We start from the raw sequence: 27,488 nt of genomic DNA on the forward strand, positions 1-27,488 counted from the left end.
GGACACTCAGTCACCTGTCTCTCAATCCATCTAATACCCACACACAGGAATGACTGGAGCTGTCCATTAGTGTCTAACAAGCGCTCATAAAGCTACGTCACAGCGACAGACAGCAGGTTTCCGATGGATGACGGTGACGTGTATTTTGGAGAAGCTGCTGAATGTACTGAGTAACTCCAAATTATTTAAGTGTATAAGTGTATGTAACAAGTAATGTGTGCACACGTGTGAGCTTATGTGAGAGCACTGATAAGAGACAGACAGCGAGATCGACAGAGATATAAAGCTCAGAGGAAAGAGAGAGAGAGAGAGAGAGAGTGCTAGCTTGACTGAAAGAAGCACTTAGAAAGGAGAAATGGGACCACTGGTCTCCATGGCAACCTGGCGACCGGTGTAAAGTAAGACAGAGGGCGAGGAGGGAAGGGGGGGAGAAGGAGATGATGGGGAGGGGAAGCTTTTGCCCGAAGCAGAGGATGTGCAGCGGGCCCGCCTCGTCCAAGTAACCTAGCCGAGATCGATAGGTTGATTGGGTTCAGACGTTGTGTGCCCACCGGTCTCTGCCCAGGGCCCGTCTGAAGAGATGACTGCTCACATCGTCTGCTGAACTACAACATGGCCTCCAAAACCACAGAGGAGCAGAGGGAGGCGGTGGGCAGTGCCAGAGTGTGCGGAGGTTCCCAAGCCACACAGTTTCAAATATGAAGTGAAGGCTGGTCTCAGGTGAGGCCGCAAAATAAAGCACAGAGAAAAGGATAATGGGTGGTGAAGGGGAAAATAAAAAATAATTATAACTCGAAATATGCCTCTGTGCACAACTCAAGTTTCTCTTACAGTTTACACCCATGTCTGTGAAAACGAGGACGCCTCACACTCTTACCCCTGGCAGCACTTTAAAATGTGCACAGTTTCAAGATTAGTGTCACAAAGTCAGTATCTGAGCAAATATCTCCTGCTGAGTAAAGGCCAGAAAAGTGATCTGCAGAACATTATGATGATGTCACAGTTGACCTTTGACTTCTTAGATATAAAATGTTAGAAAATCAGAATTATATCCATTAGAAATTTGTGTAAAAGTTTATCACATTTGTATCTGAGTTATAGCTAAAAACATGTTTTATAAGGTCACCATGACCTTGACCACCAGATTCCAATCAGTTCATTCTTGAGTCCAAGTGGACGTTTGTGCCAAATGTGAGAAAATTCCCTCAAGACCATCTTCACATATTACTTTCACAAGAATGAGAAGGATGCAAGGTAACCATGACCTTGACCTTTGAACACCAAAATTTAACCAGCTAGTCTTTGAGTCCACTTGAACACTTATGCAAATTTTTAAGAAATTCTCTTCAGGTGTTCTTGAGATATCATGTTCCCAAGAACGAGACTGATGATGTCACAGTCATATTCACCTCTGACCTTTGACCACCAAAATCGAATCATTTCATTTTTTAGTCCAAGTAAAAGTTTGTGCCAAATTTGAGGAAATTCCCTCAGGAATTTCTTGAGATATCTTGTTCACAAGAATGACACAGACAAGGTTCCAGGAACCTTGATCTTTGACCTATGACCACCAAATTCCAACCAACTTATCCTTGAGTCTAAGTGGATGTTTGTGCTAAATTTAAAGAAATCCCTACATGGCGTTCTTGAAATATTGCATTCAAAAGAATAGGCCAGATTGACGGTGCACAGGCATAAAAAGGACATTTGAGAGGTGGAGTAACAGTAAAATGACAATAAATCAATTATCAAAGAGCCGCCTTTGCTTTGTATATAAATTAAGTCAAAACGAGCACTTCTTTGCAATAAAATTACAAGCAATCTCATATATTGCTGAAATATGTCAATCTCCCTCACAGCCACAGGCTTCAGCTGTCCATCATCTGCTCTCCTGTCATAAACTTCAGTCACAGAGCGCTCATGTTTCTCCACGCTGCTCCCATGTAATTATATTTAACGTTATCAAAGCTGAAAGACAGCTATGAGTGCAGTGAACAGAGTGCTCGACAGTTATGAAGAATACACAGCAAGTTTAGAGCAAGTCAAAAGTCAAAATGTACCACATCAGATAATATTAAGCTGTCCAAGTAGCTCCACTATCACAGATGTGAAAATACAAAAGCACAGACCTTCCTTTCAAAATATTCTCTTCCTGCACAACTGCAGTGTTTTTAAACCATTAATTTTAAATAATCTTGAGAAAAGTGAAAGTGAAACTTAACCGTTCATTGTGCTGGATGTAAAACTCTGCTTTCACTTATAAACTGCTCCTCTCATCCATCCTTGTGATGTGATCAGCTGAGAGCAGATTGACAGATAAATTATCCACCCCACGAGTGACAAACTGCTGCCGAGGAAAAAAAAGAAAGAAAGAAAAGAATTCGTGGCGAGGTCCCGCAAAAATACAAAACAGAAGAACAGAACATAATTTATTATTTCAAAAGATGAATAAAATAAAATAAAATAAAATAAAATAAAATAAAATAAAATAAAATAAAATAAAATAAAATAAAATAAAATAAAATAAAAATAATAACAATAATAATAATTTAGCCAACGCACACGAGTGATGCCGTTCTTCATCATCTAACTATGGGAAAGACAGTGTATTTCCCAAAACTTTTCTATTAAAAAGGCATATATAATACAACCTTCATGGTCTGGCGTTACGGCTCTTTACAGTCAACTTCAGGGCTCCCCATCCACCCAAGGACCTAAAATCAGTCCCCACTCATGAAAATGTAGTTTTTAAAAAATGTAAATAACATTTTTAAATCCAATTTTGGTTTACGGTAGCTTGACGTTCTTTCTTTAATTCTTCATTACAGTGTGCATCATAAGTTAAAAAATGTACCCCTACAGCTGCTCTTTATCCGTTTTGCTGTTTAAGCCATTAATGCTCTGCCACTCTACATGTTACACGTGAGGAAATCCAGTTCTTCTTCATGAATGATGAATGGCCATTACACTCCATTTGCATGCTTTTGCATAATGTACTTAATGGAAAAGGAGTCAAATATAGTGTTTTATATTTTTAAGTAGATAGTTTTGTTCATATTAATAGTTAAATAATATATATTAATAGCAGTTAAAAGTTTAGGAGCAAGAATATTTCTTTCAAAATTCAGGTGACATGGCAGCCAGTCATTCCTGAATGCATTATTACTGAGAGAATGGAAGTGTCTCGGCATGTGGATGGTAATGACCTTGTTGTGAAACCAACATATCACAGTGCCACCCACCACCGTTCAAAATTAAATCTATACAGTTTATTTTGCAGGGTCAAATATATCTGAAAATGGAACTCCGACTGTGAATGCCAGTCACCGACACCTCTGAATAAATTGTCGCTTGACAGCAACAACCAAATATAAATGAGTTACCAGGATTGAAAGACTGAAACATAAGAATTAATCTTACAAGCTGCTACAATAAAACAGACTGATACTCAAAAAAGAGAAATCAATCAAAAAACTGATCGAACAGTTTAGACTAAAGTAAAAGAAGGTTTAAAAGGATAGAGGAAGAGTACTGTGTATTCAGTGGTTATGGTGATTTTTTTGGCCCATACTATAGTGTAAAAATAAGGGTATCTTAGCATCTTTTGCTTCAAATTTTATTGCTCTTTTTCAGTCCGTCTCTTGTGTGTCTTCCATCTTGATGGAAGTACATTATTAAATTGCTGAAGTACCCCTTTTAAGAGGACCGGTTTTGCTTTTCCTTATTTCTGTCATGCATATGTAATGTTACAATGTCAAATGTTTATATTAAACTCAAATAATGAGGTAAATGCACGCAAAAACCTAAATCTTTACACAGTGTCAACCATTGTTGCCATCTCCGCTGCTACATCACCCAAATGCCAAATCCTGGCAACTCGGGTATTGTCAAAATTCCCCAATTTCCCGCTCATAATTACAACTTCAAAAGGCCGCTCGTGTGTGCGTAACTTGTAAATATTCAGCTTGAATATGTCTGGTTGAGAAGATTTTTGAGGACCAGGAAATGTTGACCAATCAGAGAGGACTAGGCTTTTTTGGGAAGGGGACCACAAGGGACAAGAGCTGAAATGGAGCCTTTGAGACACAGACAGTATGTGGTAAACATGTTCTAATAAAAACTCAAAATACAAGAATGAATCTGAAAATAAGCGTCTCCTTTAAGATCACAACGCTCATACTCCTCTTTCGATTTGGGAGTTGTTTAAACTCAGAAAAAAATCACAATTGTGAGTTATTGAAAGAATATCTAATACTGGAAAAGAAACTGACATTAAAGGCTGAAATCAGCCGTAATCAAGAGTATATCCACATGAGAAAGTGAAGCAGAAATGTTTTTCAGGTGCACGCTACTTTTCCTTTCCATTTTAGAAGGCCAAAAGCCATCAAAGGCTTTTTTCAAATCTGCCTCCAAAAAAATGTATGTTAGTTATTGTACAGTTGTGTCTAAAGATGGCCGTGAAAAATGCAAACCTAACATCTTCAAAAAGGACCTTTCATCCACACTTTAAACACATGTCCTTGTGATGTCTACACATAAAGTAGTTTATGGGTTTTTTTCTGCTGCCACCTTGATACAATAGATTTGAAGGAAAACAGTGTGTTTGTGCTTCCTCAAAGCTTTGGGAAAATTAAATTTGAAAAACTCGACAGCAACACGTCCTCCAAAAAACAACGATAATCCAAAGACCTCGCCGTCGACAGCACTCATAAGGAAACATTTTCCTCTCTGAGGTAAAAAAAAAATAAAATAATTGTGAAACGGACCGCAGCTTTCGATACACACCAAACAAACACAAAACAAAGCAGACAAACATGGATTTTCTCCAATATGCCCTTGAGCTAGGCATTTATTTGCAGCTTTACTTTAGTAGATGTGCCTCCTGATCAAGAGCACAAAGTTTTCCTTTCCTTTAAAGTTGAGTGTCTTTGCCTGCGCACCCGTCTCCGCCTCATTGTCATTCTCCCTCCTCATAACAGTCTGCGATTGCGTCTACCACAGCGGGCTGAGCGCTCTGTCCATTTAACGGCGGCAAAACAATGGAAAAGCCAAAGTGAGTCTCCACAGCTTAAAGTGATTAGATGAGTTTCTCACTAATCCCCACCTTGAGCAGGTAGGAGAACGCTCCCAGGGCTACCAATCGATTTGATCCACACACACTGGCACACACACACACACACACACACACACACACACACAATAAAACCCTTTCAGCTATCACCTCATCAAAACAATTCAGGAGACCTGAGCTCATTTTAATTCCACGTTTTTTTTTTTGCTCCACACAAAATGGCAATTACATCCAGCGTATTAACGAAGCTGCCAAACGATGGGACCATTAAGGGAGCTGACACAAACAGATCGATCGGACATACAACAGACAGGTAGAGGAATGAGGGGGGAAAAAAATCTTTACACGAGGCAACAGGCACAAAAAAGAAGGGGTAAAGAAAAAAAGAGACAGACTAGTGAACACACAAACAAACAAGCAGTGCTTTGTCCAGGCAGCTGTGACGGTTGTATTCTAAATGGGCCATTACAGCACAAACAAGCAGCGCGCTCATTGATTGTAGGTCCTCGGGGAGTGGAGTCACCTGAAAGGCTTTGTGCCCTACAGAGGCACAGATACCTGCGTAAAGCTCCCCTGGGGGATTTCATCATAAAATCCTGATCGATAATTAGTGATTTTTGTTCGGGACCCTGTTTTGGTGTAGCATGTTTTACTGCAGGTCTGCGATGCGTGCGGTGGTTCACAGGGTGGTTTGTGAGAGCGATCTGACGGGAGGACACAGATTTGGATTAAAATGCAGTCGATATAAACTCAGGTTTGTCTCATTAGAGCGGAGTCTTACGTTCGTGCTACGCCTGCTCATTACTCACACAACTTACACTTCAAAGGAAAACATATAGCTTGTTAAACAGTGATCTAAAATTTACCTTTACAAAAAGAGTGACAGAAAGGAAATCATTTGAAACTTTGAAAAATAAATAAAATATATATATTAAAAGAAAACATTAAAGAAATAAGAAAACTACAACTACATTTTATTTATTATTATTAATATATATATATATATATATATATATATATATACACTTTTTACACTTTTTTAATTTTATTTTAGCACCTTTTTTAGGTCTTTAAACTTTTTTTTGTTCTTTAAACTTACTAAAATATACATTTAAGAAGCTGGAATCAGATATTTTTCCTTTTTTTCTTCGTCCCAAACATGATTTCTATTAAACCCAGGACTACATTACGCTGTTATTCTTGAGTTCTGCTTTTACTATGTGCAAAATTTTAATTTAATATGTATCTTTGTAGTTATTTTTTGTCTCTTTGTGGTCTTTTTGTCCAACTTTTGGTAATTTTGTGTTTCTTTATGGTCATTTTGTGCATGTTTGTGGTCAATTTATTTCTCTGTTTTGTCATCTTGTTCATTTTTTGGTTATTTTGCATCTCTTTGAGGTAATTAAGTGCATTATTTGGTCATTCTGGCTGTCTTTATGATCACTTGGAGCATTTATTGCGGTTGTGTAGTCTCTTTGTGATCATTTTAAGACTTTTCTTGGTTGGTACATTTAAATTTGAATAACATTTTGCAAGTGAAATCCAGGGGGACCCTGACACTTTGGCCCATCCAGTTATCCATCCACGCTTACAAATAACCCTTCTGAAACAACCACAGGATTTCATAACAGCAGAAAGAGATTTTAACAATCATAATTTACAATTAAATCCATCTACTGATATATGACGCATTTTTTGCTGATCAATCAGATACTGAGGGAGTAAAGCAGAGGTGTTGTGCTTTGGCCTGCACTGTGTGGTGAGCACTAATTTTAATTCACCCACATGGGTCCTAATGACGCACGATGACAGCGACTATAAATTTCCTGTGAATGAGTCACCCATCAGTTTATCTAACTTCATCCTAACAGCGTGACACAAACTTTCTGTGTATGACATTTTATCTTTGGAAGTCTATTTCCCAGTGAAATGATGAATAACATAGATGCTCTGGCTAAGGCAGGCCATGGAGAAGGTCTGGAGAAATTTATGAATCAGGTTGGTCATTATTATTTGGTTTACACTATCTGTGTTTAATTTTCCGTCTAGAGTGTCAATACCCACAACATTTGTAAAGTCTATGGATACATATGTATGAGAAATAGCTATGTATGTGCATAATGTATTATTAATACTCTGCAAAGAAACTACATGAAAAAATCTGATCACAAAAAAAAAGTCTGACTATCACCTTCAAATCACAACAATGACTGAAATAATACAAAAGATCTTTCAACCTTCTGCTGATAGTTTGCTCATTGTTGCCCACTTGAACTTTTTTTTTTTGCAGCTGATTTGAACTTTAAAATGCGTGATGGTTTAATATTTGCACCTTTTACTGAAAAACAGGCAAAAGTTTAGCTATTTCAAAGCCTTGAAAACATTCTGGTCTGAACTAATCCTCTGACTCTCCAGGTGGTTCTAAAAAAAAACACTTTAAAAGGCCAAATCAGATAGGAGGACGTGGATACTCTTTCACCACAAGTACCCTAAACTCTTATCGCATTATGAGACTCTTAATACCTCACATGTATAAAGAGCAGATTAAGCAAAACGCCTGCCCTCGCCTTTATGGATGCTTTATGAGATACGAGATTAAAAGACAGTGTAGGAAGAGGCTTAGTGTAAGTGAAGGGCATTTCCAAAACTATATGGTTCAAATGAGATTATAATGCAGGGAGATCTGTTTAATATGAATGAAGTCTTGACATCCCGCTGCTTCCTCCAGGAACCTTTTAAACAGATGTGGAGGTTTTTATTTCAGTGTCAACCTGTTGAATGCATCAGTCTGAAGGGTCTGCATTCAAGGAGAGATCCCTTCACTTAATATTCAGCTTTTGGATGATGAAAAAAGCATATTATGTGTTTGGGTAAGATCAAACACAAAAAAGGTGCACTTTTCTCTCACGTCATGCATCACACACACAGATTTTTAGCATGAATAGCTCTTTGTTGTGGGAGAAAGGGGCAGACGCACTCACATACCAGAAGTTCTTGAAGGGCGTGTTGATTTCAAAGCCTCGGCGGTCCACGTCTCGAATGTTGGCAGCAGTCAGCTCCAATTCTGCGATAGCCAGGCCCGCTTTATAGTCCTGGAAAAGCACAAACAGAGAGACGAAGAGACGCTGATTTAATATTGATCAGTTGTGAGGTTGTTACAGTGCAGTCACTTCAGATCGTCGACAATTAATGGGCTTGTTTTTCGACTTTTTCATTAGCAGAGTACTTTAACTCGCTTATTTTTTGCTTGGATTTAGATGAAAAGATGTCTGTGAGTTACATGTGAAGCTAATGCCAGCAGCCATTCAGCGTGGCCTTTTTATGAGGGGTTTCGTGTCTGACTGTTCTTGGCAGCAAATTGTTTTTATGCTCTGGTTTTTTGTTTGGATTAAACAAACAAGATATGTGAGCATTAGAGGTTCTTGTAAATGGACTTTGCTACCTTTAGACAGAGCCAGGCTGGCTGTTTCCCCCGAAATCCAGTCGTTTTTTTTCTCTAAGCTAAGCTAAGCAGGTACTTGCTCTTGCTTCATATGTGCCACATAAACATAAAGATGTTATCTGTGTCGTCCTCTAACTCTCAGAAAGAAAGCTAATAGGCTTATTATCCAAAATGTCAAACTCTTCCTTTAAAATATGCCAGTCAAGTGACTAATGGAGATGAGCATCTTATTTTATTATTTTATTCTATTTTTGGTTCTTTTATTTATTTTAATTCATATGTATTATATTATTTTAATGGTCTAACATTAGTATTATTATTTTTTTACCTTTTTTTTTTACATTTTATTTTATCAGTTGTTGTTTAGTTGTTTATTCTTCATTGTAATTTTTATTTTATGAATTTTTATTTTTATTTTTGATGGATTTGATTGCTTTTTATGGCTTTGTATTGTGCCTGCAGCTTGTGCCTCATATTTTTTGAAGCACATTGTACTTCCACCTGCAATTAAATGCGCCATATACCTCTACATATATATAAAGTTTTGCTTGGTTTGTTTGTTTTTTAACTCTTGTTCTCACTGTACATTGTACTTGTGTGATTGTGTTTTTGAAGATTTGAAACTTGGTAGAAAATAAAAGGGTGGATGGATGGCTAAGATGCAAGTCAACTCTTTGTTTTTAATCACTTACCAATTTTGAGAGCCAGACAGTATGTATACAAATGTCAAAATAAATCTAAAAACTACTCAAACCACCAAATAGAGACCAAATAAGAGAAAATGCATACCCAACACACCCTGCAAATGTTAGTGTCCTTTACTTGACACCACCTCAAGGTGTTTTTTTGGCCAAATTAGAGGCCCTTCTTGATAAGGTGGGATCAACAGGTCGCCTCATTAAAGTCTCAACTTGTTTCTCACATGGGGCTTGAATGTCATTTGGTCTAATGAAGATGAGAAAACACTAAAGAAGACCCACAATCCCTGTGAGACGTCTTAAGTCTCTGTTGCCCTGTTTTTTCTTTATTTGTTTTTTGTGCCTCTGCACAGGCCACAGCTGAGGCCGGAGGCATTATGTTTTTGGGTTGTCTGTCCATCCACCCGTCCAGCACAATCTTATGAACACGATATCTCTACAACGCCTCAAAGAAATTTCTTCAAATTTTGTGCAAACTTTCACTTGGATGCAAGGATGAACTGATGAGATTTTGGTGGTTTTCCATCAAAGGTAAAGGTCACTGTGACATCATTAGTCTCAGTCTTGTGAACGCAAAATCCTGAGAACACCTTGCCAGGTTTCTTAAAATTTGGCCAAAACCTTCAACTGTTTAGATTTTGGTGGTCGAAGATCAAGGTCTTGCTTTCATGTGAACCAGATATTTCAAGAACACCTTAAGGGATTTTAATCAAATTTGGTACAAACAATCAGTAAGTTTTAAAAATTAGCTGATTTTGAATTTGGTACGTAAAGGTCATTGCGACCTTGAATTCACCTCATTTTCCTCATTTTCGTGAATGCAATATCTGAAGATGGCCCTGAGGGAGTTTCCTGATTGGAATCTGGTGGTCAAAGGTCAAAAATGAAGGTCACGGTAACCTCATACAGCACGTTTTGGCCATATCTCAAGTACACTGAGTGTCCACCTTGAAACTGTGCTGATTGTATAGATCTCCTGTGTGTGACACATCCATGTTTTCACAGACGTGGACGTAAACTGTGAGTGCAGCTAGACCGCATGTGCGGGGGCATACAACCGTGAGGCGGTACATCTAGTTTTTTTAAGGAAATGGCAATGGACACAGCGCGAGACAAAACAGTTTGTGTCAGAGCAATAACGCAAATGACAGTGACGCACAAGCCGAGTGTGTGACGTGACGTATAAGTGTTAGACAGAAAGAGGCTGTGTGTGTGTGTGTGTGTGTGTGTGTATACCTGTGTGAAACAGCAAAGCTCTGCAAAAGGCATAAGGTGCACCTGGGGAATCCAAAGTAACCCAAGCTTTCAGCCTCAATGTTTTCCGAGACCCATTTCAGAAATAGGGGTTAGATGCAGAGGCTCAGTTTTCATAAGCTCCACTGTAACTCTGCATCACAGCGCCGCCCCTCCCTTCCCCGCTTCACCCTCAACACTCACAGCCGTTTAGACCATTTTCTATAGCCTAGAGCTCTGAGCAGAGACAGAAAAACAGACAGGAAGACAGAAGAAGAGCACCTACGCCCACGCTCGTATAGGCACAACATCAAAATAGAGCAAAAAAATAAAAAATAAAAAAACAAGATTACAGTACAGAAAAACTACACAGACAAAGCCAAAAACGTGAGTCAAAAGACAAGGGAGAGAGAGACAGCGAGAACACAAAGCAATGGGAAGGAGGGAGAAAGTATAAGTGAAAGAAGGTCTTGGTAATCCTTACTGAGAGTGGGTGAGACGAGTGAGGGGTCAGCTGAGCAGTTGACAGAAAGAAAGCGAGTGTGGGTGTGGAAAGAGCCAGAACAAAACAGGAGCTACGCCAACACTCCTCAACAGCAAATTACAAAATACTGCCTTAGCAAGGAGGAGCGCTAAACGCTGCCATGCTGTGCCAGCTATAAAAGCATGTGTGTTTTCTGTGCTAACTGTTCTTCACCAACAAAACAATTTACACTAATTACACCAAACAAAGGGAGGAAAATGAACGGCTCCATCCTCGTTGATTAGGCGCTTTTTGGGGAATACACGGCCCAGCAGAGGAGAGACGTATGTGTGCTACGTCTCGTGCAGAATTCTTCATCTAATTAGCGACAAACTTGCCCAGCGCAGCCAAATTTTGGAGATTAAAACACCAGGAAGAAGTCACTTGAATGTTTGCATGCTGCAAGATTTCTGACCTGATCTTTCTGTGTTGTGAGGGTTGGTTCAATTGGGGCTAATTTTGTCAAAATCTTCATTAGACCATCATTAGCCTCAATTAGACTTCTTGAAACAAATTTAGAGGACTGTTAGCAATTATTCTCCTTTCATAACACTTGTGCACAGTGACACTGAGACAAAATGAGTGGACTGGAAACAGAGAAATAGAGATTCTGTAACATAATTCAAAAAATGAATTATGATAATTATAGACAGATTACAGACATTTTCCCCTTTGTTTTAAAAAGTAATGATTTTATAAATCTTCTAAATCTTGCAATTTGCATATCTCTCATATTTTCAAAAGAAACTGATCAAACTTGCCGAAACTTCTCTGTTCTATCAATTATAATCACGTGCAGGAATTACTCTTTTAATTTCATTGTATTCGGAGGTTTAAAGACGCATGACACGGTAATGAGGGTTTGATGGCTTTGTGTTCTGTCTCACACTGGAGGGACGTATGGAGGAGGAACTGTACTGTATAGACTGAATGTATGTGCGCGAAAGTACGCGACTGAGCTGGGAGGGCAAAGCAGTCACCTATACCTAATGACCCTCATCCCTCTCAGGCAGCCAATTAGAGCACTGGGTGTTAGCGGCCGTCCAGCCCTCGCCACTCGTTACCTACCCAATATGTGCCGTGGCCTCCTGCCCTCTCCAATTAATTCACCAAGGATGGAGGGAAGGAAGGATGGGGAGAAGAAGTAAAGGCATTAGAGGTAAAAATAACTCACCCAATTACAACAGCAGAGTAGGTGGCAATGATGGCGCTTATAGAGGGTGGTTAAATCCTGAGCTAAATGTTTGAACGCCTGCGTGTTTGTCAACATACATAAAGCATTGAAAACAAAACTCAAAGGGATAGATCAAACACAATCACAGTCCAAACAACGAAAAAACAAAACTATCAACAATTTTCATGTGCTTTTTTATCATTATTTTATTTTAAGTACTTAATAATATAATTATTTGTGTATTCAAATATTTACTTCTGGCCTTTAAAGCCCTGTGGAGTCTGACTTGAACAATGCGAAATAACGGCCGCGGTTTCCCAACGTTAATCACTGTCTGACAGTGATAAAGCGCTGAAAATATTCAGAATATAGCAAATATAACACTTAAACCACTTTGGACTGTTTTAGGTGGCTAAAACATGTCGCTGCTGCCCCTCTACAAGCTGGTGACATGCCGACCACCATCTATTGTATGTATGTAATACACTGACTATGGATAAATACCTCTTTAAACAAAGAGAAAACAAATGGACTCAAATCAAGAAAACACCAAATTTCAGCTCGTGCCTGAGAAATTCTCTCGTACCTAAAATGAATAACCTTAACCTGGTAAGTGCTGAGCAAAGGCCCGCTGCAAATATTCCAATCGTGCATCCAATTATAATTTCTTTCAAAGCTTTTCAAACTCTCATTGTGCGAGTCAGTCACTCCACAGCGTCGAGCTGCTCTAAAAGAAGCCAGACAAGTAAAGGCGGCCTCGACTTCTATCTCCAATTCCATGTCCACTCAACCGCTTAAGATGCTCTAAAAGCATACAGGCAGAGACCATCTCGCAGAGGGGTAGGTGAGTTTAAAAGAGCACACACTCAATGGAGACAAAAGACTTTTGATTATTTTGAACATCAGACAGTGAGGCAGAGGTCAAGGGAAGCGCGGGGCTGAGGGTGATGATAAAAGATAAAAAAGAAGAAGTGGGAGACAAATAATTCGGTTAACGATATGGAGACAAAAGAGAGAAAAAGAAAGAGGTAAGTAAGAAAAGCACTTATGGCTGACCTGAACACAGAGCAACTTTAGGTACAAACAAAAACACATTGTAGTGAAGTGAGAAGTTTCACACGCTGGAGAAGAAGTCACTAAGTTTGTCCGTCAGTCATTCGGTTGAAAAAAGATTTTAAAACTTCTTTAATACATGGTGAACATGGCGATAAAGACTTTAAGAGTGTGACTTCGTGGACATACAGTATAAGTGAAAGGTGAATATATTGAATTTTTTATCATCATTTTTATTGCTATGTTATTTTTTTTAGTATTTTTATAGTGATTCATCACTCACCCCTGTTTTCCTTTATTATATTGCTTATGATTCTTGAGCTGCTGTAACGTGTACATTTCCCCAGTGTTCCCAAGTCTTAAAATTACTGATACTTTTGATAAAAGATATACTGATAAAAGCATTGATACTTTAAAAACCTTAAATCTTTCAGCGTAGTGTTTTGGTGTTCCCTTCCTACTCTTACCACTCTAATCAGCATTAGATGTTGTTTAAAGTCCAGGGTGTTAAATTTAGGGGAATTTAGTGGTGTCTAGCGGTGAGGATTGCGGATTGTAAAAAGCTGAAAAATCCCTTCAGTGATCATCGTTCAAGAGTTTTTTAACGGGCGCTGAATAATCCACAGAGGTTTCTTAATACCCAAAACAAACTGACCAGGTGATTTAAAATGGCAAAAACAATAAATAAAGGAGTTTTATGCGAAAAAAAAAAAAAACATCTGTTTTTGTGTCGCTGTTCGGCTCGTCAAGAAGGTGCTGCTAACTAGAATGACCATCGCAAAAATGTGAATAGCCCGATCTGCAGCCAGTGTTTGGTTTGTCCATTCTGGGCTACTGTAGAAACGATACACTTCCTGTCCTTTATACACGACGAGCTCCAAACAACACAAAGTTAGCAGCACGCTACAGTAGACTGAAATATAGCAACAGGTGTGACGAGAAGTGAATACTGTACTTAAGTGAACAGAAACACCAAATTGCACTCACACACACACACACACACACACACACACACACACACACACACACACACACACACACACACACACACACACACTGCAGCGCATTAAGATTATTTCATATATGCTGATTATCGCTCAGATGTATCAGGTATGCCAAAAGACACAGAACTCATTACAAGAGAAAGTGCCTCGGTGAAACGAGGCTCACTCTGGTGTCACAAATTCCACAAAACGGCCCCGCAGTCTCGGGATGATGTTAATTGTTACAAAGACGATCTTGAGAAGAGCAAATGAGAAAGAGATTTAATTAAAGTAGAGATTAATTAAATCCTCAGTCTTGCTGTTATTGTATACTCTGAATACCTTTCCCCACCAGAGAAGGCTGCACTGTATGTGGAACTTTTTATAAGTAGGAAAAAAAGAAAGAAGCATTTTTTATTTAACCCTTTAACATCCTGCTCAATCGTTTGGTAGAGCACACTTTGAGTCACTGTATCTTCAGAAAGAATTTGTGTAATTCAACTCAATTTCATACCTGCTACCTCTACCATTCGGTTTAGTTTTGTTAGGCTAAAAAAAAATTAAAAAGTCTATTAGGTGTCGCTGTGTCTTTAAGCACTTTCCTTATCAGTTTGCCTCCTCCAGGAGGCATGTTTTTTAACATGTTATAGTTTCATAGGTCTACATGAACAGATTTAAGTAATTTTATACAAAAAATAAAAATCTAATAAGGGTCAAATTATTTTTTTAAACATGCTCTAAACTCTTGATTTTTAACATGGGGAAATCAGCAACTGGGCAAGAAATGTTCTGCAAATTGCAAGAAGTTATTAGATTTGGAGAATGATTTTTTTAAGGGAAAATGTTTAAACTATATTTATAATTATCATTAGTATATTTTTTTTTTTTTTACAGAATTATTTCAATTTTCTTCTACTTTTTAGGTAATTTTCTTGTCTTTTTTTTCTTGGCCAGTTTTGGACTCATACCTCCTTATGTAACTCACTGACTTATTTTATATAAGTCTTATATAATATATAAGAATATATAATAGTCTTATATTATATGACTTATATTTTTAAAAGAAATAAAACAATCTCAGATATTAAAGGGTGGAAGGATTTTAGCGCAGACAAGAAATCTGATCATCCAACGATCAACCAATCACTTAGCTACCACAGTTATTCAGACCAGAAAACACTTGTGATGTACAAGATGATAAGACGTGAAACAAGTTGCTCTGATCAGGGTAAACGTGCGTGTGTGTGCGACACACTTTGCGTCTGACTTTCTTTACCTTGGTGTTTAAATGACCTCAAACACAGCTTCATCACAGCGCTCATGGCCCGTGAGAAATGGGGTAGGGGTGGTGAAGGAGGAGCTGGGAGGATGATGTTTCCAATAGCTCGTTCATCATGTTAGATTAAATACTCCACTCCACTGAACTTGAACGGGGCAACGGTCTACCTCCCTCCCCGCTCTCCTGCTCTCCATCACTCTCTCCTTCTTCCTTACAAACCACCGACGCTCATTCCTCACTCGTGCGACCTCTGCACCTCAACCCCTCTTCACTTCATCTTTCTACTTCTTTGTTTCCGTCTCTTATTGTCTTTTTTTTTACCCTCCCTTTCCCTCTCGCTCTGCAAAAACGCACTGCAGCCGCTGCCGCATTTATGCCGGGGATTTAGCTCATAAGCTGAAATAATACAATTAATTTGTCCTCTCTCCGATTCTCTCTTTCCCCCCCGTTTCTCCTGCTGTCTCAGATCAAGGAAGTGGAAATGTGCTGACATGGAGTGATACCCAAAAGAGAATTCTAACAAAGATGTTTGTTCACGCTAATGAAGAAAATAATGAAAGGCAAACAACAAAACTAAAAGAGATTGAGTGAAATGAAATGAGAGCCAGGGAGGAATAGAGATGAGCGAGTATCAAATATGCACACAAATACGTGTGAGGCACTTTAAGTAATAGTATCACTGCGAATGAGGTATCTTTCGATCTCAGATAGGATATCTCGCTGCTGGGACAGGAGTAGGCGGAGAACAGAGTCTCTGTACGTGAGCAGGGACTATCAGGGGCTTAATTGGACTCACATCAAATGAGAAAGACTCAAGAGAAACTATGAGTAATTGAAAACGGATCTCTTCTTTATTCTGCCATTAAGAGGAGATGTGAGTTATCAAAAGAGAGTGTATTAGTGTGAATGTTCTCTAAGTACACGACTAAGTAACTGACTTTTTGGGCTCTTTGGTCATGTGTCAACAAGAGGCTCCAAAATGATCCCAGAAACAAACTCAAAGTCCTATAAATAAGGGAAAACTTTGGCAACATGTCAAAGTGGAACTAAGCTGATTTCAGAACAGATGTCAGTGTTTTTGGAGTTGAATCCTAATAGGAACTAAAGTCACAATATCTTGACCTCTGCTGTTTCTATTCTGACCATTCAAAAAGAATTAAATGGCTCACAGTTGAATGCCTCCGCAATGTGTCTCTATGTCTCTAAAAGCGTGGATTTTGCACTCAAATCTTCACCCGAGAAGCAGAGATCTCTACAGTCAGCACAGTTTTAGTGTCACCAATTCAGTATCTGATCAAATGTCGCCACTATTCTTGAGTAATGGTGTTGATTAATGGCCGTAAAAATGTTTTTGCAGAACATAATGACGTCAAGACATCACTAGCGTATGCATAAATGTATGAATTTTTGAGTTATGGACAAACAAACACAGGTCACAGTGACCTTGACCTTTGACCTACAACCACCAAAATGTAGTCAGTTTATCTTTGAGTCAAAGTGGACATTTGTGCAAAATCTGGAGAAATTGCTTCCAGACGTTCTTTAGATATCGCAGACACAAGAATGAGACGGACAGACAGGACGGACAATCTGAAAAACTTGGCTGTCACCGGTGCAGAGGCATAAAAACACTCTAATAAAACTATATTTTTATCTGATTTCGAGTTTTTAAGACTCCAATGAAGATCTAAAGTTGATGTGTTGGTCCTTTATGACCTGTGCCTTTTAAGACTTCTTGGATTTCGTTTTTTGTACTTTTATTGCTTCCATCTTCCCCTGCATTAAGTTTGTTTCAACTGACTACATACCCACTAGAGCTGGACCCAAATATACATCTATTCGGGTACTTGTTAGCGGGTAAGTATTCGGTTTTCAATTTCGACATTCGGTTATTATTTTTTTCTTTTTGCAGAGGAAAAATGTCATTTAGTGTTCGTTAAACTGCTGCTGCACATGTCACACACAGAGTGACAGGAATCATTATTTAACCTAATTGTTATTGACGAGTTGGTCGACTGAGTCGAGCCATTTCAGTGTCGGTGTGAGCGCTCTTGCCGACCGAAGCCCTGATTATTTGCTGTTGATTAATGGTATTTGGGACAGCCCTAATATCCACTATTATATATTATACATTGTATTTGCATGTTTGATCTGCATAACTAACTTGTTCCTGTGTGCTAGCAGGTGCTCGTAGAGCCCAAAAGTAGAGCTCAGTATATCTCAGGACCCTGGCCCCTTATGCACTTTCACACATATATATTTACTTCCTGCATTACGCATTCACGAGCCTCTCCATATCTCTCATGAACATCTCCATCTCTGCCTTATGTGCTTCAAATAGGCTGCGATTATTATCTTCCCTTTTCAAACAGGAAGCTGTCATCCTGTAGAGAGGAAGTCCCGGCGGTGCTGGAAGTACCTGTTCTGTTTTGCAGAGCCTGACTTTACTCCCCGCCAGGGACACCAGCACTCTGCCTTTGTAACCGCGGAGCTCCAGCAAGCCTCGCTTGTTTGTGGAGGAAGGGCGGGGGAGGCTGTCGGAGCGCTTCTGGGAGCCGCAGGCGGGGGGGCGCGTGGCCGTCTGAAGAGTTTCCATCCACTCCTGGCGCTCCCCTGTGGACATGTGCACGAGTGAGAGACGGAAACCGAGAAAAGAGAAGAGCATGTGGATACGAGTGTGTGAACGAGAGCAAAAGTGAGAGAGAAAGAAATCAAAAAAGGCCAGAAAGAGAGCTAGACAAAGAGAGATCAGGGCATCTTAAAGTCTTTGAATCACAGTGTTACATGTAATTCATCATTTTTACATCCCTTCAGTGAGGCTTGTTGGCTGCTAAACCTCCTCTGCATACTGATACAGAAAAAACCCAGTCTGAAAGAAAACTAACTGAAACACGGGATGAGCTATGATTGGTGAAAATTAACTTTAAATTAATTTAGCCCCTGGACCGAAAAAAAAAAAAAAAAAAAAGAATATCCTGCAAAGCTGAAAAAGTGCAAAGTCTAGCACTCGAGATATAGATAGCTGCTACTCTGAGATTTGCAAGCCTCGAGCAAGATGTGGCCGGGGTAATTTGAGTCAAACACACCGCCTAATTAAAATATATAATTAAAGTATATAGCTTCTAATGAGACGCTGCTACACTTCTGTGAATCTGTTCATTCGTCTCAAGCGGGAAAACAATGGAGTAAAATCACTGAAAGGTGTGAAAAAGGAAAAATATTTTAAAAAATAAAATAGCAAATAAATAAATAAATAAATAAACTTGGGAAAAAATGTATTTAGAACAATATTTCTAATTATCATAATGAAGAATTTGAAATTATTTTTACATTATTTTACACAATTATTATGCATTTTAAGCACCTTTTTTCAGATCTTTTCCTTTTTTCTTTTTTTTACGTGGTTACGTGGTTTCAGTGGTTCTTTTGCTAATTTTCAGGTAGTTTTCTTGTACTTTTAACAAATTTCTTGCCAATTTTTTGGTCATTTCCTAAGTTGCTTGTTGCAATCAAGCCAATGTACCCAGGTTTTAAAGGGTTACAATACTTTTCATATTCTGAATGTCAGATAAAAAGTTGTGACGTGCTGCTGTGATCTCAGTCATTTGGTGTCAGGTGGTCATACATTCAGTCAAAGCTCTTTTAATTTTGTTTCTCTTTCTACTTGAGTTGAAGTTCCAATAAAATCAAACATGTTTAATATTATTGTAAATTTTGCAAAGACAGAGCAGATGAACACACTGTTTCATCCATTTCTTACATTTTTGCTTCATGTTTTTGGTTAAGGACGGTTTAAAAGAGATACCAATATCCCAAAATGTTTATATATAGTATTGTAACAATAGCTTAATGCATATGGAGATATTCAAAGCTTGACAGGTCCCAGGTGCCTACTCAAAGGTGCTATTATATGATTGGTCAATAATTTTTTGGGGGGGGGGGGGTTCAGAAGCTGGCACTTTACACAATCTGTGTCTTCAAAAACCAATTTGTCCTTGAAAAAGAAACTGATTCCTCTTAAGTTCCTCTTAAGTTATTGTAAATCACCCTGGATTACCTCAAAGCTAAATGGCTCAAGTGTAGCGCAGTGCATCGTGTTCTGTCCGGGGTTTACATCCAAAGACGTAAACTCTAAAGGCCTCTCAGATATCTTCCTCTGCAACTTTTCAAACGGACATAAAAGAAGACATGAAACCGGCGCTGTAAAGCCCGTTCCCCTACCGCCCGAGACATTGTGCTATCAAAGCCAGCAAAGTGGAAACACAAGAGATACGAAAGGATTGTAAACACACGCGCTCACACATCACAGGTCCAACGCAGCACCCACTGTGGTAACTGTTCGATACAAGACGGAAAAAAAACAAGGAGAATCAGAAAAACCTCTAAACTGATATGAAGACGCTGGGATGGACCTGAAAATTTGAGGAAAATGCATCAAGGCATCCTTTTTTTTTTTCTAAAGTTTTTAAAAAGTGAATCCAAACCTGTGCAGCTCTCAACTCATCATCCCGTAAACAAAAAACACAGTGACAGAATGACAGACACGTTTCTGAAATACTCAAAGTGACAAAGACAAACAGCAGTGAGCACTCGTGTGGTCAGATGGAGGCTTCACACACCCCCGTCTTCAGGAAGTGTATTTTTGGATACGCATGAATTTGAGCAAACAACAGGATGGAGGATTTCGATAATGTTCTCCAAACAGAGGACGTGATGTTTGACATGTCATAAAACACGTGAACTTTTTTTGGTAAACAAAGCGTGCGCTGATTATTAATGCAATATGAGCTGAATTGAGTGCTACGATGCCATCGAAACAAGTGGCTGATTTTTGAATTTGCTGATTTTTGTTGATTTTTTGAATATGCCAGAATGTGTCACAATGACAAATACCATATTAGTCAGTTTGCATAAAATCAAATTGTTTTCAACTCTTACACCAGACCAGCAAAATCGATCCCAACCAGGGATCCTACAGCTTAAGGCAAGTAGGATTTTAGACTTTTTGAGATTGTTAAATGCCACTTGGAATGAAAATTATGACCAAATTTAAAGAAATGATGACTGAAGGCATATTTATTGTAATATGAAACATAACTCTTTATGATGCAAAAGATATTCCAAAAATTCTCATTTTTATGTTACCCATTACCTATTATTTTGAACTTTTGCGATGCAATGTCAGAAAATGGAAAGAATATTAAGACCAATTTTAAAGAAAAAAATAAGTAAGGCAATTAATCCCTTAAGGGTAGGGGAATTTTTATATATTTTTTAAAATATTTATTGTAACATGAAACATAACTCAATGCAATGCAATGTCAGAAAAAAAATACTCATAATAATCTCCAATGTCTTAGCATTTTTAAGACTTTTTAGAGATTGACTTTAGACATTTTAACGCCATTTAAGGCCTCATTTTTAGATTGGTGGAATTAATGCATTCTAAGAATATTTAAGGATGTGCATGTCCAGAAGAACTGCATTCCCAGTACATACGGCACTGGAGAAAAACAAGTATTTTTCACGTTTTCAGAATTTTGGCATCGACTTGTTACGGAAATATCTGTTCTTGTGCCATCTCTTCTCTGTATTGCCAAATCTCTTGTTTCTTTCACATTGTTCAAGATAAAGATGAAAAGCCTTTTCTTGGTGTAATCACTTTTCATCTTTATCATTGATTACGATGCTTATTATGAGCCAGTTCTTTGCCAAAAGAGAAAAAACAGAAACACAAATCATGTCACCAGAATCAATGGTACTATTAGCTATGTAGGTTACGGAAACACAAGGAAATGTTTGTAGGAGGTTAACAAATAATACTGTTGAAGCATGCCAATTTAAGAATAGAGAGAATAATTGTTTTTTTGGTGATACTTTATTGATCTCCGCATTGGAAAAAAAAGTGTCTTCTCACTTTCTTCCCACAGCTCATCTACTGAGCAGAGAGACCTGGAGCTGGTGGGATTCAGTGTCTCGCTCAAAGCAACGACAGTGATCACACAAAGAACTCTGTGTACTAGACCGCTGAAAAATAGATTCATTGGACATCTCATTATCTCCATGACTATGAATATACACATATTTATGTTTATGTTTATTGAGGATCCCCATTAGCTGACGCACAAACGCCAGGCTAGTCTTCCTGGGGTCCTAACACATATTTAGCTTGTTGCCTGTAGCAGTTAATATACAAAACATTCTGCACATTTCTTTCAATACTGGCTTATCACCTGTGTTTTGTTGATTTTCAACTGCATTAATAACGACATCCTGACTTCCTGCAACGCTCAACGCCTCGTATCCTTCTCAGTCAGCATTAATCATAGCTGTCACCACAGCGTGATCCTGATTGAGTAAACTGTGCGCACACCAAGTTAGAAAGCAGTTTCACATTGTTGAAAAATACAATATGCACATGCAAAAAAATAAACACTGAAAGAAGGATGAGATGCATTAATTGTGAAATTTTTGTTTTTTTAATGTGTGAAAAGGCTATTTTGGGTAAATCTTATTTGTGTTTTTTAGAAGTGTAACCTGTTTTTTTTTTATTTTCCTTCTTTTTTTTTACATTTTTTTTAAAGTTGAGCCTATTGATTATGGCCAATTAAAAATTTTTATAATTCTGACCTGCCGATTTTGGCAAATTAGATAATTTTTTTTCTTTTTTGAAGTCCGACCTGCCAAGTTTGGCCGATTCCTGTTCATTTTTGTCTGACCTGCTAATTAAGGCTTTTTTTTTGGCTGATAGCATTTTTTTGTTTGTTTTTTTAAACTATGACCTGCCGATTTTCATGTTTTTTTTTTTTAATTTGTTCTCTGCAGTTTTTTTTTAAGTTCTAACCTGCCAGTTTAAGCTAATTCTAATTTTTTTATGCATTTTGGTTGTTGTTTTTTTTGTTGTTTTTTTAAGTCTGACCTGCCTATTTTGGCCATTTGCATTTCCAATTTTTCCTTTTTTTTTTAAAGTGTGATTTAAGTCCACTAAAATGTTTTTAAAAATCTGACCTGCCCAATTTTGTGGTGTTTTGATTTCCATTTTTTTTTAAGTCTGTCCTGACGATTTTGGCCAATTCAGAGTTTTTCTTTCTCAGAACTATAACTGACACTATACATTAACATTCTTCTCTGTAATGAAACTCTGATTGTATGATCAGAATCAAACAATCACTATTACATACCCAATGTTTTTCAATAATTTTTAGCATTTTATAGACCACCATTTAAACAATTAATCAAGAGAACAATCAGCTAATCAATAAAATAATGATAGTAATTGTCAGTTGCAGCCACTCTTCACAGTGTCCTTCACTTTACGGTTTAAACAACTGAGTGCAGTTGCTGTTATCTCTCTGTTTGGGTTGACCACATTTTGGATGCGGTCCAGTTATCCTCAGGTCTGACCTGGATCACTAACTGTCCTCGGGTTGTTTTCGACGGGTCGTTCAGGGTGAAAACTCTCCAGCTGTCAAAATCTTAATGAGATCTATCAGTTCACATTAAAATATAAAACATTCTAATTTGTTATTATAATCATGCATGTGTTACGTGTAATATTTAAAGAGAAGCCCCCCCCCCGGCTAGTTTGACAGAGCAGACTGTGAGCGTGAATTACCCTCAGAGTGACTTGCTGCTGTGTCCTTAAAAAACTCCTCCTGCAGCGTGGCACAGGAACCAGGCCAGTCTCAGTCACCTGTCAATCATTTTGACCTCACATTGTCCTGAAATGACCTTAATTACCTTCTTGACTGTGTGACATTTTGTCCTCTGCAGACTTTGTGCACATGTGCCTGTTTTTTATTGCATGGATGTGGTGTCAGAGCTAACCAAAAAATGAGTTAGACTTAAAAATTTCACTTGAACGTCCCCCTCAAGTTGGAATAACTTGGACAGAAAATTTCGGTACACCAACTGCAGATGTTGATGTAATTCACATAGAAATATGGTGAACAAAAGTAAAGTTTGGTTGATGGTAAGAAACTTTTTATTAATCCACGTATTGCATATTACTTTTTTTTTTTTGCACACGTCTGCAGGTTGCTTTATTTTTGTTTTTTTGGTTTTTTAAGCTCTCTGTCTACCCTCATTTAACCCAGATTCAAAGTCCGTTAGAGTAATATTTAAGTGATTTTAGGGAATGTGAAGGTACAGAAAAAGCGATCAACGTGTTGTTAAACGCTTTGAAACGTGAGCAAATTGGTTAAATATTTTTACCAAACCAGACATGGCCCAACATTAACAAGGAATTAGTAAAATGTTACAAAATATTATCAAAAAATAAACAAAAATAAATAAACAAAAAAATGCGGAAAAGTTTTGAGAAACTTAACAAGACATGGCCAAACAATGAACAAGAAATTTGTAAAATGTTACAAAAAAAATGACCTTTTTTTTTTTTAAGAAATCAAATCAATGTGCTCACATTTCAAGGGATTATTTGCTTGTGAAAGGCATCTAAACTCAGCACAAGACAACTTATATTGATCCGGCTTTGGAGGGCATTAAACACTCTGACCAATAAAATAAACAAAAAACCGTCTTTGCGGTGGCCTTGCGTTTTCAAAATATGACTTAAAAGCTCATACACACACCGAAATCCTAAAAACGTCTTCCCCACTCTGGAAATCGGACCCTCCTAGGAGTCTGCGAATCCAGTATCTGACCTTGCACGGAAACATATCCACTAACATCTGAAGAAAAGTTTCTCTTCTCTGAGTATCCCACTCCTCAACTCACTAACCTCCTGAGCTCCCAAATACTGTATCCGCTGGCTGGTCCCAAACTCAGCTCTGGTCTGGCTGCCCCACCAGATTCTTATGAATTTACAAAGAGCTGGTAATCAATAATGAATGGCCTACTCAATTATTGACCGCTCTTTACATCACTAGATTTTACTGTTCCGTTCCCACCCTTGCTTTCTGAGTTCCATTACCTGTCCTGCGCTCACTTATTTGCCTGTTCATTTATTCAGGGCCTTCCTCTCTCTCTCTCCGCTCTCCACCCGAGCTGTCAATCTGACGGGGAGGGAGGGCGGCGGCGAGGGAGGGCGGGAGGATTGAGGAAAAGAACTTGAAGAGACATTGTCATGCCTCTACGCCTGCGTGTTAGCATGTGTGCATCTGACTTGCATATGATTGAGTGCATGCTTTTGTTTGTATGTCGCACCTGAACCCTCCGAGCGAGCTTGGCAAAATTATTTTCGCTCGGCGCGCAAACATGGCCTTACCTCGGCGTGCATATGAAAGAGAGAGCGCGGCAACCCAACTGCCACATGGAGCTTCATCGCTTGTTAAGGGATATATGTATAGCCATGTATTTCAAAGACTATTCCACTTTACATGGAGAGAGACGAGGAGTGAGGCAGATAATCCTCATTGAAAGTGGATGAGATGAGAGCCAGGTCCACTTAGCGCTCGACAGAGATCTTAGGAGCCGCCCACACTGTCTCCATCAACAGGAATAAAAAAAAAGAAATAAAAAGAAGAAAAAAGCAAGAGCAGAGGAAAAGATTTGCTTTGTTTTTCCGTCATTCCAATCCTCTCACATACATACATTTACAACACAGAATACAGTGTTTACATTACTCTCCACTGAATTCACCAGTATTACTATATTTTGGAGTGATGGACTCTGAGTCTGACTTGAGCCTAGCCAATCCAAATCCAATTTTAACTTACCATAGATATAATGGTATCTACCCCCACCCAAATTATGATGTGTTGTCACTTGCCACAGTGAACAAAGAGTCCAAAAACATTGAATTTTTTTGATGAATTGAAGTCTTAGAGGTCCATGTCTAACACTGTGAGCAGGCACCCAAAAAACAGCTCTCCAGTTAATATATTAATAATATCTGCAAGTCGCTCTGGTGCTCCATGGTCACAAAATCTGACTAAATAGTCGTGAATGGAGCTCTACAGAAACAAACACACTCCTCACCAACTCACACTACCGCCACTACCACTCATTAATTAGACTGTTGCTGCAGGGCCATTAAACTTAATGATTTATTCTCTTTAAGCTGGAAACAAACAACAGCTCTCTAATTCACATATTAATAGTATTTGCAGATAGCAGTGGTTCTCCATGGTCACAAAATGTGACTAAATAGTCACGGTCTGGAGCTCTGCAAAAGCCCTGCTGTGTGTATGTGTGTCTGTGAGAACTGCAGAGCCATAGACGAAAGTGAGAGCACCGAAACATCATGAAAACATGAAAATAAGGCAATGAACAACTTCACCAGAAATTTCCTAAAAATAAGCAAAAAATAAATAAATAAAACGTTAGGCCTACAAGAAGCAAAATTAGCAAAAAAAACAACAAATAAATCACACAAAAAACAAAGATAAAATACATACATAGGAAATAACCTAAAAAAGCTAAAATAATAATAATAATCTAATAATTATAATAATAAGAGGAGTGCTTTTTCTGTATCACAATTTTAATGATATATCTCTAATTATTTTAAATACAATTTTCTTAATATTTTTCCCTTTTTTATGATTTTAGAATGAATCTATCATTCTCTCTTTTAGCTAATTTAGGGGATTTTCTTGCCACCATGTACTGATTTCTTGCTATTTGCAGGACATTTCATGCCAAGTTACTTATTGCTTTTATCTGCCATGTTTTTGAAAGAAAATCAAATAGACTTGGTCACATCTGAAAGGTTTAAATGCTTGTGAAAGGCATCTAAATGGAGCATAAGAAAACTGAAGCCCATCCAGGTTTCAAAGGGTTAATTATATTGAGGAGAAGTTTGCTAACTTGCCACACAGACCTCGGCTCATTTCCCCGGTTATATATGCTCACCACCAGCTGGGAAGCTAATATTAAATTGTTTTACTGGGGTGTAAAAATGTGAAATAATACAAAGTGAAATATGTACTATGGTTAATACAAGTCTACTCCCACTCTGTGTCCTCCCGAGTTTATATTTCTGCCATCATTCTCTCTCCGGCCTCCCTACTTATTCTCTTCATCTCTCTCTTACCTTCTTTTCCTGTCATCTCAAACAAAACTAACATGTGTTCTGGAGCGGGCTTTGTGGAGAGGCAATTGTCGAAGCATCAGAATACAAATCATCAGCATTTCTTTACACCATAAATCCCATCTTCTCTCTTGTAGAGAGCATTTGTCTGCATCCCCTCCCCACCTCGCCAACACTCCCCTCATGTCCTGACCGTTTTCCATCACTCTCTGCTGTGTCTCTTCCTGCCAAACTCTCCTTTCTTCTCCCCCCATTGCCTGCCACTGCTCTCCCCATCACTCCCTCCCCCCTTTCTTTTCTCTCCTCCTGCCTTCCTTCCTCCTTCCATCGCTCCTCTCTCAAGCTGACAGTACCTGAGGGAAGAGGCCACCTGCGGACCAAGTGGAGAATCAGCCGACAGCTGTGTGCACACTCTCTCCGGTGGCCTTCAATTATTCACTCACTTCTCCCTCCTCCTTCTCCCTCTCTCCATCTTCACTCTGCCCTTTTCATCTCTCCCCGCCGTCTCTGCCTTTACCTCTCTGTTGCTTCTTCACGCCGAGATTGCGTGTCTGCTTCTCTCGCTCCATCCATCCCCGTTATTCCCTCATTTATCCGCTTTCTCCCCCCGTTTCCCCCTCTTCTTCTAATGCCGCTCCTGGATGCCTTTACACACTCCTCCGGCCATCACTCCACTATTTTCTCCCCCTCTCACCCCCCAGCAGCTCCATACCTTCACTTCACTACTCTGTCTCCTCATGTCTCCCTCTTTCTCATGTGTTTCCCCAAAGATTGATGACTCTCCGCCACAAGGCGAGTGGGCCTGTTTAAAGATGCATGAGGTGATGAGGCCGACTTTTCTCCTCCTTCTCTCTCTCTCTCTTTCTCCCTCTTTTCTCTTCCTCCCAACCCTGTTTTCTTCTGACAGCGGCAGCCACCTCTGCGAGAGGCTTCCCACTGATCCCAGGCAGTCAGAGGCCACCTCCAAATCAGACAGCCCCTTCTCCCCTCCCGGCTCTTGTCAGGACGGCTGAGTGTGACGTATGATGATCGGCCGGCA

The 27,488-nt window shown here is 38.8% G+C and overlaps 1 protein-coding gene across 6 annotated transcripts in view; it reads right to left on the reverse strand.

Moving 5' to 3' along the window:
- arap2 (ArfGAP with RhoGAP domain, ankyrin repeat and PH domain 2) overlaps positions 1–27,488 on the reverse strand; it is a 226,188-nt gene that overhangs the window by 168,619 nt on the left and 30,081 nt on the right. For all 6 annotated transcript variants that reach the window (XR_015775777.1, XM_088073950.1, XM_042511854.2 and 3 more), the window contains exons 9-10: positions 17,876–18,069; positions 8,057–8,163 (exon numbers count right to left, since the gene is read on the reverse strand). Coding sequence is in view for 5 of the 6 variants with exons in the window: in XM_088073950.1 (XP_087930076.1) it covers positions 8,057–8,163; positions 17,876–18,069 (301 nt within the window). In the remaining variant the exon portion in view is untranslated. The remainder of the gene's footprint in view (positions 1–8,056; positions 8,164–17,875; positions 18,070–27,488) is intronic.

Source organism: Plectropomus leopardus, chromosome 23 (genome assembly GCF_026936395.1).
Source record: "Plectropomus leopardus strain MGB_pleo_1.0 chromosome 23, ASM2693639v1, whole genome shotgun sequence".
Classification (NCBI taxonomy): Eukaryota; Metazoa; Chordata; class Actinopteri; order Perciformes; family Serranidae; genus Plectropomus; species Plectropomus leopardus.